General features: G+C 36.9%; 1 protein-coding gene across 3 annotated transcripts in view; it reads left to right on the top strand.

Moving 5' to 3' along the window:
* Positions 1-13,324, top strand: part of FAM98B (family with sequence similarity 98 member B) — a 73,467-nt gene that overhangs the window by 52,120 nt on the left and 8,023 nt on the right. For all 3 annotated transcript variants that reach the window (XM_044925232.2, XM_025295943.3, XM_044925233.2), the window contains 3 exons: positions 1,689-1,867; positions 5,154-5,234; positions 6,843-6,959. In XM_044925232.2, coding sequence (XP_044781167.1) covers positions 1,689-1,867; positions 5,154-5,234; positions 6,843-6,959 — 377 coding nt within the window. The remainder of the gene's footprint in view (positions 1-1,688; positions 1,868-5,153; positions 5,235-6,842; positions 6,960-13,324) is intronic.

Below are 13,324 nucleotides of genomic sequence, written 5' to 3'. Positions count from 1 at the left end.
ATGGAAAAACCTTAAATTAGTGGCTCTCAATCCTGTCCATGAGAATCACCTTGGGTCTAAAACCACAGATTCCCAAATTGTACTTCAGATATTCTGGTTCAGAATCTCTAAGGGTGGAACCCTTGTACTTGTACTTTTAAACAGTTTCTCAGGTATCTTTTCCTGCTCAACTGAAGTTGAAACTATTGTATTAAATTGTGTGTGTATAAATTTAACTGAAATGAAAACAAATGAACCCCCAATATCTGCCTTTATTGTTCTGAAAGTTAATTTAAAAAAGACTAATGATTTAATTTTTTGCTTTTCAAAATGATGGTTTTTTTTTTTTTTTTTTTACTATTTAAAACAATTTTTTTTAATTGAAATATAGTTCATATAAATATTATGTTAGTTTCAGGTGTACCACATAGTGATTTGACCTTTGCATATGTTGTGAAATGGTCACTGTGGTAAGTCTAGTAACCATCTGTTTCCATAAAAAGTTATTACAATATTATTGACTGTATGCTTTGTATTTTATATTACATCCCTTAGGCTTATTTCTTTTCTAACTGGAGGTTTGTGCCTTTACCTATTATACCCCCACCTCCACACGCTGCTCTCTGGCCACTTCCTTTTACTTCTCAGTATGTGAGAGTCGGTTAGCATTTTGTTTTATTTTTTCCATCTAAGATTTTTGAGTAATTTTTAGAAAGATGACTGTTGAAAGGATGAAATGGTGACTGAAAGGACTTGTGAACAGTCTGGAGTGGTCTATCCTAAAGGCAGTTTTACAGATTGCTCTATCTGCTTATCCTTCACTTAAAGCTATACATTCTCCCTTGGCTTGAGCTCTGCGTATCAGAGGGAGAGTAATTTTTCAGCTTTATACATGCTTAAGATTTTAATGTTGTTCTTTTACTGATGGGTCCCTCCTACTAGACTTTAGACTCTGTGAATAGGCACTATTTTTTAAATTTCCTTCTGCCCTTTTTAAAAATTTCCTTCTGCCCTCTTTATTATTTCTTTTTGTGAGAAGAATACTCAATGTAAGATTTACTGTCTTAGCAAATCTTTAAGTATAAAACACAGTATTGTTAACTATAAACTGTTACAATGAAACTGTTAACTGAATATAATACAGTATTATTATGCTGTAAAGTAGATCTCTAGGACTTATTCATCTTATGTAACTAATATGTGTCAAACTTTGCTTATGAGGACTGTGCCAAGATCCCTCTGATTTTGAAACTTCAGTAAAATGGATTGCCAGTTCTTCAGAAATTTGTATTTAACAAATATCCTGTTTCTTCCCTAGATTGGTGACCACCATTCTACTTTCTGTGTTAGGAGTTTTAGATACCCCATAAAGATGGAATCATTAGTATTTGTCTTTCTTCTGGCTTGTCTCACTTTGCATTTTCCAGGTTCATCCATGTTGTCACAAATGACTGGATTCCTTTCTTTTTAAAGCTGGGTAATATTCCATTGTATACACATTCCACATTCTCTTTATCCATTCAGCTGTTGAAGGACACTTAGGTTGTTTCCATATCTTGGCTATTATGAACAGTGCAGCAATGAATATGGTAGTGAAGACCTCTTTGAGATCCTCACTTCAGCTCCTTTGCATGTATACCCACGAGTGGGATTTTTAAAGCATTCTTGTGCATTTTAACATTATTTGTTTTTCCCTTTTTTTATTGTAGTATTTTTAAGTACAGAGCTTCAAGCTTTACAGATACTACAGAACAAGAAGTGTAAAAATTCTCAATTAGATAAAAATAGTGAAATTTATCAGGAAGTTCAAGCTATCTGCGATACCCTTGGGATTCCCAAGTCAACAACTTCTGACATTCCGCTTACGCTAAACCAAGTGGAATCAAAGGTATTGTATTTGTTTTATTTTTTATTTCCCCCAAATTCAATTAAATGCTAACATGTAAACTCTGGGAGATGGTGAGGGACAGGGACGCTGGCATGCTTTAGTCCATGGGGTTGCAAAGAGTCAGACATGGCTTGGTGACTGAACAACAACAGCAAATGTATTAACTTTTATTTTTTTATTTTTGGCTGTGCTGGGTCTTCGTTGCTGCGCAGGCTTTTCTTTGGTTTTGGAGAGCGGGGGTTATTCCCTGGTTGTGGCATGCAGCCTTATTGTGGTACACAGGCTTCTCATTGTGGTGGCCTCTTGTTGTGGAGCATGGGCTCTAGCATGGGCTCAATAGTTGTGTTGCACGGGCTTAGGTGCTCCATGGCGTGTGGGATCTTTGTGGATCAGGGATCAAACCTGTGTCTCTTGCATTGACAGGCAAATTATTTACCTCTAAGCCACCAGGAAAGCTCCTGTACATGTATTAAGGATGAAAATACAGTTGACCCTTGAATACTGTGTGGGTTAGGGATGCTGATCCTCTGTGGAGTCAGTAATTAACATACAACCTCACAGTTGGCCTCTGTATCTTCAGTTGGTATTTGTAAATTCAACCACCTATAGATCGGATGGTACTGTAATTGTATTTAGTGAAAAAAATTAATGTAGAGGCAAACCAGCATAATTCAAACCCATGTTGTTCAAGAATCAACTGTATTTCCTTTAAGTACAAGATATACATTCTAATAGACAATTATCTTCGTGTAAAGCTAAATTTTTCATGTAAAACTAAATAGTATGCTTTTGACTTTATTTGCCTATTACTAGTATTCATGAGGGAGAAGGCAGTGGCACCCCACTCCAGTACTCTTGCCTGGAAAACCCATGGATGGAGGAGCCTGGTGGGCTGCAGTCCATGGGTTCTCCAAGAGTCAGACACGACTGAGTGACTTCACTTTCACTTTTCACTTTTCTGCATTGGAGAAGGAAATGGCAACCCACTCCAGTATTCTTGCCTGGAGAATCACAGGGATGGGGGAGCCTGGTAGTCTGCTCTCTGCGGGGTTGCACAGAGTTGGAGATGACTGAAGCAACTTAGCAGCAGCAGTATTCAGGAATCAGATCTTAATGAGGAAGTGCTAGGCTTTCTGAAAGTTTGCTGTTTGCTCTGATAGAAATCTCTCTGCAAAGTTAAGGGTCCGGTTTCTAACCAAGGTTGAATTATAGTATAATGAAAGAAGTAGAGTTTTTCTTTAAAGGGGAACTAAATTTCTTTTTAATGGATGCTGTTAATAAAATTTCAGTATGATTGTCTTTGGCAGTGAGCAAAGAAATCTGCAATATCTGATGGATAAGTATTTAGGAAATGTTTGTTGTATAGTTAATAAATGAATGAGTACCTTGATGGAGTAATTAAGAACAACTAAGAACAACCAATTAACTAACAAGTAATTAACAACAACAAAATGATATCTCTAGCTTTTGAATTTTTTTTTTTTTCAATTATAAAACTATCCTCATTCCCAGTCAAGGCATAAATTAGAGAGAATACTGCCCCTGCAGGCCAAATTCTAGCCTAATTTCTAGGTTTTATAGGAGTCCTCTAGGAGAATAATACAGGATTCATTTTTCAAGGAAAAGAAAATTTTCACCCTCAAGAATAGATACTAAAACTCTTTTTAGACTTGCTGTTTTAAACTATGTTCTTGAATAAAGTACTCTTTTACACTGATAATTTATGAGCTGAAAACAAGATTCGTCTTAATGAATGTAAGAGAATTTTAGTATCATTAAGATAAAAACACAGTATTAAAAAGTTTTGTTTTGTTTTTAGAACTAGCAAACCAAAAAATAAGTCAATGAATCCCAGCTCAAGAATATTGTTCTGTAGTTCATAAATTGCTCTTCAGAATTTGTTTCTCTGGATTAAGAATTATCTGGGGTTGCCTAATACCTGGGGCTGTTTCAGATTGAGACAGATTTCTAGACTCTTCCTAATCTTCCAGTGCATCCGCATACTGATCCAAAAGATACAATTGAAGTGCCATAAAGTATGCCTATTTAAGGTGTACAATTCAGTGGATTTTATTTACAGAGTACATCATCATCAAAATCTAATTTTAGACCATTTCCATCATTCTCAAAAGAAGCCATGTACCCACCACTTAACAGCCACTTTGCATTACCACTACCAATTTCCAAGCTAATTTTTTGTTCATAATTTTTAATTCTTTTTGAAAAGAGATCCCCCAACATTAAGCTTCATACTCCTCAAATGTGACCTGTTCCTATTTTCTCTATTATATTATAAACTAAGCAACTGTATATATTTCATCCTGTTTGAATGACTTCTGATATTGCTAAAGCAAAAACAAATGTCTAAATCTTGTTCACCAAAAATAAAAATGTTTCAAATCAAATCAGTGGCTTTGCAAAAGTGATGAAATGTGCTGTATGGTGACTAATTGAGGTCTTATTCTTTCATTGTCTTGGTAAACAATGGAATGTGTACAAAATATTTAATTGAGTAAAACCAACATATTCAGGGCTTCCTTGGTGGCTCAGATGGTGAAGTATTTGCCTGCAATGCAGGAGATCTGGGTTCGATCCATGGGTCAGGAAGATCCCCTGGAGAATCCCATGGACAGAGAGGCCTGGTGGGCTGTAATCCGTGGGGTTGGAGAGAGTCAGACACGACTGAGTGACTAACACATGCAACCTACTCAGCAAAGGTTTTATTTATTTTTTGTCAGGATGTAAGAGTGTGCTGTCCTAAGAATATGAATTTATTTCACACGAAACTTAGATTCTCATAATAAAGTCTTTTGGTAGTTACTTCAGTTGTCCATGTACGTGATTTCTTACTCTGGAAAAGGTGTGCTATAGCTTGGATTAATGTAACTTGCTTCCTTGAGGAAGATACTCTGCATTGTAGTGAAAATCTTTCTTAGTATGTGAGGTGAAGTTGCTCAGTCGTGTCCAACTCTTTGCGACTCCGTGGACTGTAGCCCGCCAGGCTCCTCTGTCCATGGGATTCTCCAGGCAAGAATACTGGAGTGGGTTGCCATTTCCTTCTCCAGGGGATCTTCCCAACCCAGGGATTGAACCCGGGTCTCCTGCATTGCAGGCAGACACTTTATCCTCTGAGCCACCAGGGAAGCCCTTAGTATGTGAAGGTATGTTTTAATGATTTCTTGTTAACATTTTATTAATTCTCTGGCATTCACAACATTTTAAGCATGAATAAGATTGTTTTAAATTGGGGATATACATTTTCACAATCTTCTATGTTTAATTTTAGGTGAAAGATATTCTCTCAAAAGTCCAGAAAAATCATGTGGGAAAACCACTGCTGAAAATTGATTTAAATCTGGAACAGGCGGTAAGGCATCCCCCCTTTTTCATTAGTTTTATGTAATTAGCTATATTAATATAGCTTAATTTTATGAATGGACATCTAGATTTTTACATGCTTTAAAAAAAATTTTTATATATATGTTTTTGCTTTAAAAAAAATTCATTTATTTTCATTGAAGGCTAATTACAATATTGTGGTGGCTTTTGCCATACATCGACATGAATCAGCCACAGGTGCACATGTGTCCTCCATCCTGAACCCCCTCCCCACTTCACTCCCCACTCCATCCCTCTGGGTTGTCCCAGAACACCGGCTTTGAGTGCCCTGCTTCCTGCATCGAACCGACATTGGTCATCTGTTTTACATATGGTAATACACGTTTCAATGCTTTTCTCTCAAATCATCCTGCCCTCCCTTTCCCATATAGTCCAAAAGTCTGTTCTTTACATCTGTATCTCTTGCTGTCTTGTCAGTTCAGTTCTGTCGCTCAGTCGTGTCCGACTCTTTGTGACCCCCATGGACTGCAGCACACCAGGCCTCCCTGTCCATCACCAACTCCTGGAGGCTACCCAAGCTCATGCCCATCGAGTCAGTGATGCCATCCAACCATTCTCATCCTCTGTCGTCCCCTTCTCCTGCTGCCCTCATTCTTTCCCAGCATCAGGGTCTCTTCAAATGAGTCAGCTCTTCGTATGAGGTGGCTAAAGTATTGGAGTTTCAGCTTCAACATTAGTCCTTCCAGTGAACATCCAGGACTGATCTCCTTTAGGATAAACTGGTTGGATCTCCTTGCACTCCAAGGGACTCGCAAGAGTCTTCTCCAACACCACAGTTCAAAAGCATCAATTCTTGGCACTCAGCTTTCTTTATAGTCCAACTCTCACATCCATACATGACTACTGGAAAAACCATAGCCTTGACTAGATGGACCTTTGTTGGCAAAGTAATGTCTCTGCTTTTTAATATGCAGTCTAGGTTGGTTATAACTTTCCTTCCAAGGAGTAAGCGACTTTTAATTTCATGGCTGCAGTCACCATCTAGAGTGATTTTGGAGCCCCCAAAAATAAAGTCAGCCACTGTTTCCCCATCTATTTGCTGTGAAGTGATGGAATTGGATGCCATGATCTTAGTGCCATCTTGTAGATTTTTTATACTGGAGAATTAAAATGGATTGATATTCTAGAACAGTAGGTCCTAATGTTTCTTCATTCAGATTATTAATTAAAAAAAAATTGACCAAAAGTATTTACAGTGCCCAATATGTTAACATAGTGGTAATTTGAAAAGTATAGTAGCTCATTGTCAATCAGATGGGAAGTTATTATTTTCTTTCCTTACTGGTTCAGACTACTTTGCAAATAGACCTTTCACTTAAATTAATATGTTTGATTGAAGATCAGGTAAACTAACAACTGTTGAGTTTAATTTGCATGTTTGATATCTGTTGACTATCATAAATGTTCTAGCAAATGTCTTTATTATTTAAACAATTTACTGTTAGGTCTTATAGGATCAAAATGACCATCAAGTACCATCTTTTGAATTAGTAGGAAACATTGACCACAATTTTCAAAATTCTTTTCTGTGCATAATGAGTCTAAAGGTTATGATTTTTGTTTCCAATTTCTTTAGGAAAAACTGGAAAGAATCAACGATGCTCTTTCATGTGAATATGAGTGCCGCCGGCGGATGTTGATGAAGCGATTAGATGTAACAGTGCAGTCCTTTGGATGGTCTGATAGAGCAAAGGTTAGGCTGTTTTCCCACTCGTGTCCTGTAGGTGGTACTCTGTGACAGCTCTTCAGCCTCTCTTGTCTGTTACGTAATGATGCCGCATTTGCACTTTATTGCTCTATCTGAAGCTCCTGCCTAGACCAACTGCCGGTCTTAAATAATCCTGGTCTCTGTTCATAGATATGTTAATTTCTGACCGTATCTTTCACATTTATTTAAAACTCAGTTGTTATGATTTATGCAAGGATACGAGGAAGTCTGGTGTGCTGTAGTCCATGGGGTTGCAAAGAATTGGACGCGACTGAGCCACTGAATTGAATTTAACTGATACATAAAAGAAGGCATCATGTGTGGTAGTGAGATAGGGATAATGAACAACTGGTCAGTTAGGCAGCACTGATGTCTGAACAAATCTTAAAGGTGTCTTAAGGCTGTGAACTGTGTGCCAGTTGAAAAGGGTTGCAGGGTGGGAGCATTCCCAAGTGTGAATCTCTTCAGATAGTTTTCTGGAGAGCTGTCGTCCATCATTCCCTTTTTATGCCTTTAATCTGTACCCAGGCTTTATCTGGGATATCCACCCCACCCTGCATTACAGTCTGGAATCACTCCAGACAGTAAGCTGGGACAAATAGAGGAAAACATTTGCTTCTCCTGTTAGAGGGATCATTGTCCTATGCTTCTGGATATCCAGTGTCTGAAAACCACTGGTTCATGTGGATTGTCCAGTTTTATAGTTGTTTCAAGTGATAGGGTAAATCTGTGCCTGTTATTTTGATACTATTATTATATTCTTTGGCTAAGTGAGTGGTTCTTCTGCCCTGTATTGTATCAGCTGAGGTCACTTACGCAGCTTCATTCAGTGGGTACCTGGGCTGGGGTGGGTTGAAACATCTAAGATGGTTGTCTTGCATGTCTGGGTTCTGCTGTTAGCAAGGGGTCCCTCACTTGTCATCTGTGCTCTTAGGTGGTCTTTCTCTCCATGTGGTGCCCTATATTGGTTTCCTGTGGTTGCTGTAACAAACTACCACAAATTTAGTGATTTAAACAATACACATGTATTCTCTTACAGATCTCGACATCAGAAGTCCTAAAATGAAGGTATTGGCAGGGTTGCACCTCCTACCAGACACTGCAGGGGAGAATCTATTTCCTTGCATTTCCTACTTTCCAGATACCACCTGTGTACCTGAGCTCTTGACCTGATTCTCCACCTTCAAAATTAATAGTGTGGGATCTTCCAGGCTTCTCTTTCTGCTTCCATTGTCATACGCCTTCTCCTGTGTCTCGCTTATCAAGATCCTTGTGATTACACTGGGCTCACCCAGATAATTGATCTCAAGATCCTAACTTAACTTGCATTTGTATCTGCAAGGCAGCATATTCACAGGTTTCAAGGAGGATGGAGACATCTCTGGGGAGCCATTCTATTTACCAGATGTTTTATCTTCCTTTTAATGGATTTTATTTTTTACCTGCATTGTATTTCTTTACCATATGCTGCTGCTGCTTTTTTCTTCCTTTCCTTTTTTTTTTTTTTTTAAAAATGAGGTATTCTGATGAGTCCTTTTTTTCTGTATTCTTTCATCCTAATGGCTTGTATCCTCCTATTGCAATTTGGGCCACTTGCATGCCTATCCTTGGCTACTCCACTATTTCCTGGATCCCATGGGCTTCTCTTTCATTGTTTTTTCCCTCAACCTGCTACAGTAAATGCACAAATAACTTCCTAACAAAGGACACATAGCAGTGATTTTTCTGAATCCTTACATTATGAAAATATGTTTATTCTACTGCCACATTTGATTGATAGTTTAGGTAAATATAAAATTCTAGGTGGAAAACATTTTTCCCTAAGAATATTGAAGGCATTACTTCATTGTTCTCTAGCATGTAGTGCTGCTGTTGAGAAACCGATGCCATTCTCCATTCTTTTGGATGAGCTTTTATTTTTCTCTGAGAGCTTTTAGACTCTCTTCTCTATCCTTAGAGTTCTGAAATTTCACAGCATATGTCAGTCAGGGTCTTTTTAAACTCATTGTGCTAAACATTAGATGGGCCTTTCAATTTATAAACTCAACTTTTATATTTCTTTTATATTTTCTCTTTCTGAAACGCTTATTCAGATATTAGACTTTCTGAGTAGATCCTCATAAGTTGCTTTATTTTTTTTCTCATTTTCTCTTTTCCTTTTTGATTCACTTTCTTGGAATTTTCCTCAATTTTATTTTGTGTTTGTCATTAAATTTTTGTTTCTGCCATTTTTTCCTTTCTGGGAATTTTTTTTCCTTCTTGAGTTTTCCTTTCCCGTGGTTTTTTTTTTTTTCTTGTTTTATTTTTATGACTGTGCTATCTTCTTAAATGGGAATGAAGACAATTTTTTATAAAAGGTTTTTTGTTTTGTTTTTTCCCCTTCATTATTTCCTGTCTCTTTCAGGGCAATTTTTGATTTGTTTTTCTTGGTCTTGGTCTTGTGGAGGCTTTCTTCAAATGGATTATGGTCTTTCATTGTCCATATTTAAGAGAAGACACTGAAAAACTGGGAACTAGTCATTGATCAGGATTGTTGATGTCAGGTTTTGGGGCTGGCTACTGTGAACTGGAATTCTAATGCTCACTTGTAGAAGTGTGACTGCTCATTTTTTTAAAGAAGGGAAGCCTCGTTTTTTCTGTACATTATTCTCATTTGGCCAGAGGAGGAGTGGCAGCATGGCACCAATGGTTGGAAGAACAGATTATTCCACAAATAGACTGAGTTAACCCCTATTTTTGGCTCCTGATCTCATTTTCTGAGATGTTGGTTCTCTTCTTACCTGTATCCCTCTTTCTAGTCTCTTTATTGTAGTATATGTGTATTTTTTTTTATATATAATTTAGTATGTGTAATCTGACTCATTTACCTAGAAATACTCCCTTATGTATATACATAGTTTCCTTCCAAACACATAGCAGACAGATACAAAAAAAAATTAAAGAGTGATTAGAACAGGATAAATTTTTTTTAGCATAGTAATAGAATAGCTGTAAGGGAGAGTTGAGGACTGTCTTATGTGTATTTTCTTTCAATAAATATTTATTTAGCACCTCACATGTTGCACACATTACAATGTACCTGGTTCTGGATGAGCATCTCATTACCTTGTATGATTAGATGTAGAACATTTTTAGAATATTTCACTGTCTGTAATATCTAATTGGCTTCTCAGAAGGTTAAAACCTGTTTCTCTTCTGCATGTGTACCAGGATAAATTTTAGACATGTGTGTCCATGTGTTTGGAGTAACCATTGTATGCAAGAAACCTAGATGCTCCGAGAGGTCTGAGTTACCAAAGAAGTAGATGACATGATTGCTGACTTAAAGAAAGGAAATAGAATTTAGATGTATGAAAAGTATGAGTTTTACTGACCCCTGGAAACTTAACAGAGGTTGTATACATAATTGGGTACCCAGTTTAATCTGCTAGAATTTTAATGAGAAAAGGAATTTAGGAATATAAAGAATACTGTGAAAGGTAATGCATTAAAAGTATCTTAACATACTATATTGGAGGATATTTTCAGTGTTGTCCTTAAGCTTATAGAAGAATCCAAAACAAATATGAGTTTTTTTTTTTTTTTTTTTTTAAATTTTACATAATTGTATTAGTTTTGCCAAATATCAAAATGAATCCGCCACAGGTATACATGTGTTCCCCATCCTGAACCCTCCTCCCTCCTCCCTCCCCATACCATCCCTCTGGGTCGTCCCAGTGCACCAGCCCCAAGCATCCAGTATCGTGCATCGAACCTGGACTGGCAACTCGTTTCATACATGATATTTTACAAGTTTCAATGCCATTCTCCCAAATCTTCCCACCCTCTCCCTCTCCCACAGAGATTCCATAAGACTGTTCTATACATCAGTGTCTCTTTTGCTGTCTCGTACACAGGGTTATTGTTACCATCTTTCTAAATTCCATATACATGCGTTAGTATACTGTATTGGTGTTTTTCCTTCTGGCTTACTTCACTCTGTATAATAGGCTCCAGTTTCATCCACCTCATTAGAACTGATTCAAATGTATTCTTTTTAATGGCTGAGTAATACTCCATTGTGTATATGTACCACAGCTTTCTTATCCATTCATCTGCTGATGGACATCTAGGTTGCTTCCATGTCCTGGCTATTATAAACAGTGCTGCGATGAACATCGGGGTACACGTGTCTCTTTCCCTTCTGGTTTCCTCAGTGTGTATGCCCAGCAGTGGGATTGCTGGATCATAAGGCAGTTCTATGTCCAGTTTTTTAAGGAATCTCCACACTGTTCTCCATAGTGGCTGTACTAGCTTGCATTCCCACCAACAGTGTAAGAGGGTTCCCTTTTCTCCACACCCTCTCCAGCATTTATTACTTGTAGACTTTTGGATCGCAGCCATTCTGACTGGTGTGAAATGGTACTTCATAGTGGTTTTGATTTGCATTTCTTTGATGATGAGTGATGTTGAGCATCTTTTCATGTGTTTGTTAGCCATCTCTACGTCCTCAACAAATGAGTTTTGACATGCTCTTTGAACATTCAGAGTGGCACAGACTTATGATAATGTATACTCTTGACTAGCCTTAAACTTAGAGACTTTGAGAAAATACTTTTAGGAAATACCTTGATATTTTTATCTTGGTGTTTTTCATCATGTTTTAGGACAAGGAGATTATGTTTTCATTTTTCCTTATTCTGGAAGATTTTTTAAATGTTTTTTTCTTAGATTATGATCAAAGTTTGACCTTTCATGTCATCCTTTTCAATTGTATATAAGTATACGCATTTATACCCTGAGTTTTCTTTGTTAAAATTTAATGTTAATGTTAAAATTGTTAAATTTAATGTATCTTTATATTATTCTCCCTATTTCATGTATCTGATATTGTTGAATGATTGATCAACAGTGGTTCTATAGCATTTAAAATCTTTCCACATTTTATCATATGGATATACTCTATTGATTTTGAGGTTCCTTTAATTTTGTCTTCTTAGAGCCTGTGATGAAGTCCTTGACAACTACATTTTTGTTCATGTACATGATATATTCCTACAAGTGGAATTTCTTGATCAAAGAATATGCATTTTAAAAATGCTCTTCATACACCCTGTATAGAGTTGCCCTTCAAGAAGATTATGCACATTTATTTGTATGGTTAATCTGGTTTCTCTATGTTGCTAGTATTGAAATAAAAGTATAATTTTATAGTTCAATTTTTTTTTTTTTACTGAATGTAGTGTGATCATTGTCCCATATCTCTACAAGTTCTATTTCAATATCCTTTTTATATTAATTTTTAATTGAGATATAATTCACCATCTTAAAGTATATAATTTAGTGGGTTTTAGTATACTCTCTGAATTATGTAACCATGATCTAATTCTAGAACATTTCCCTCAACCCCAACAGAAATATTCCTTTCAGTGGTCATTCACAGTACCCTCACCTTCCTTTCAGTTCAGTTCCGTTGCTCAGTTGTGTCCAACTCTTTGCGACCCCATGAATCTCAGCACGCCAGGCCGCCCTGTCCATCACCAACTCCCGGAGTTCACTCAGACTCACGTCCATCAAGTCAGTGATGCCATCCAGCCATCTCATCCTCTGTCGTCCCCTTCTCCTCCTGCCCCCAATCCCTCCCAGCATCAGAGTCTTTTCCAATGAGTCAACTCTTCGCACGAGGTGGCCAAAGTACTGGAGTTTCAGCTTTAGCATCAGTCCTTCCAAAGAAACCTTCCTTTACTATAATCTAGTTTGTCTCTCTTTGGATTTGCCTGTTCTGTGTATGTCATTATAAGGAATTATACAATGTGTGGCTTTTATGTCTGACTTCTTAGCATAATGCTGTCAAGTTTCATTCATGTTTCCCCACATAACTGCACAATCAGCCTTTTGTGTCTGCAGATGTGAAACCTGTGGATTCCTAAATGGAAATTCACTGTGTCAAAGGTTATGACTCTTAATGCTCTTGATTCACATGGCCAGATTGTTTTTTAGAAATTTTGTATGAATTTAAACTCGTACAAATAAGGTCAATGCCATTTTGCTCTCACTTTAGCCTCTTTAATATTTAGAATATTGTCAGTTTTATGGCTAACTTGATGGTTAAAAATTACTAAATTGTTTTCATTTGTTTATTTGTCTTGTTAGTAAAGTTGAACTTTTTTTCATAAGCTTATTAGTCATTTGAATTTCCTATTTTTTTGAAATTTCTATTTGTGTCTTATATTTTTTTCCCCCGAGGCCTTCCTGTTTTCCTTCTGATTGAGCTTTTTATATATTAAGGAAGTTAGCTAGTTGCTTTATTTGTTGAAAATATTTTCCCCAGTTGTTTTTTATGTCTTTTGATGTGCAGAAATTGTAGTCTT

Source organism: Bubalus bubalis, chromosome 11, assembly GCF_019923935.1.
Source record: "Bubalus bubalis isolate 160015118507 breed Murrah chromosome 11, NDDB_SH_1, whole genome shotgun sequence".
In the NCBI taxonomy this organism is placed as follows: Eukaryota; Metazoa; Chordata; class Mammalia; order Artiodactyla; family Bovidae; genus Bubalus; species Bubalus bubalis.
Note: the sequence above shows the minus strand (reverse complement) of the source record. Positions and strands in the feature narration are given on the sequence as shown.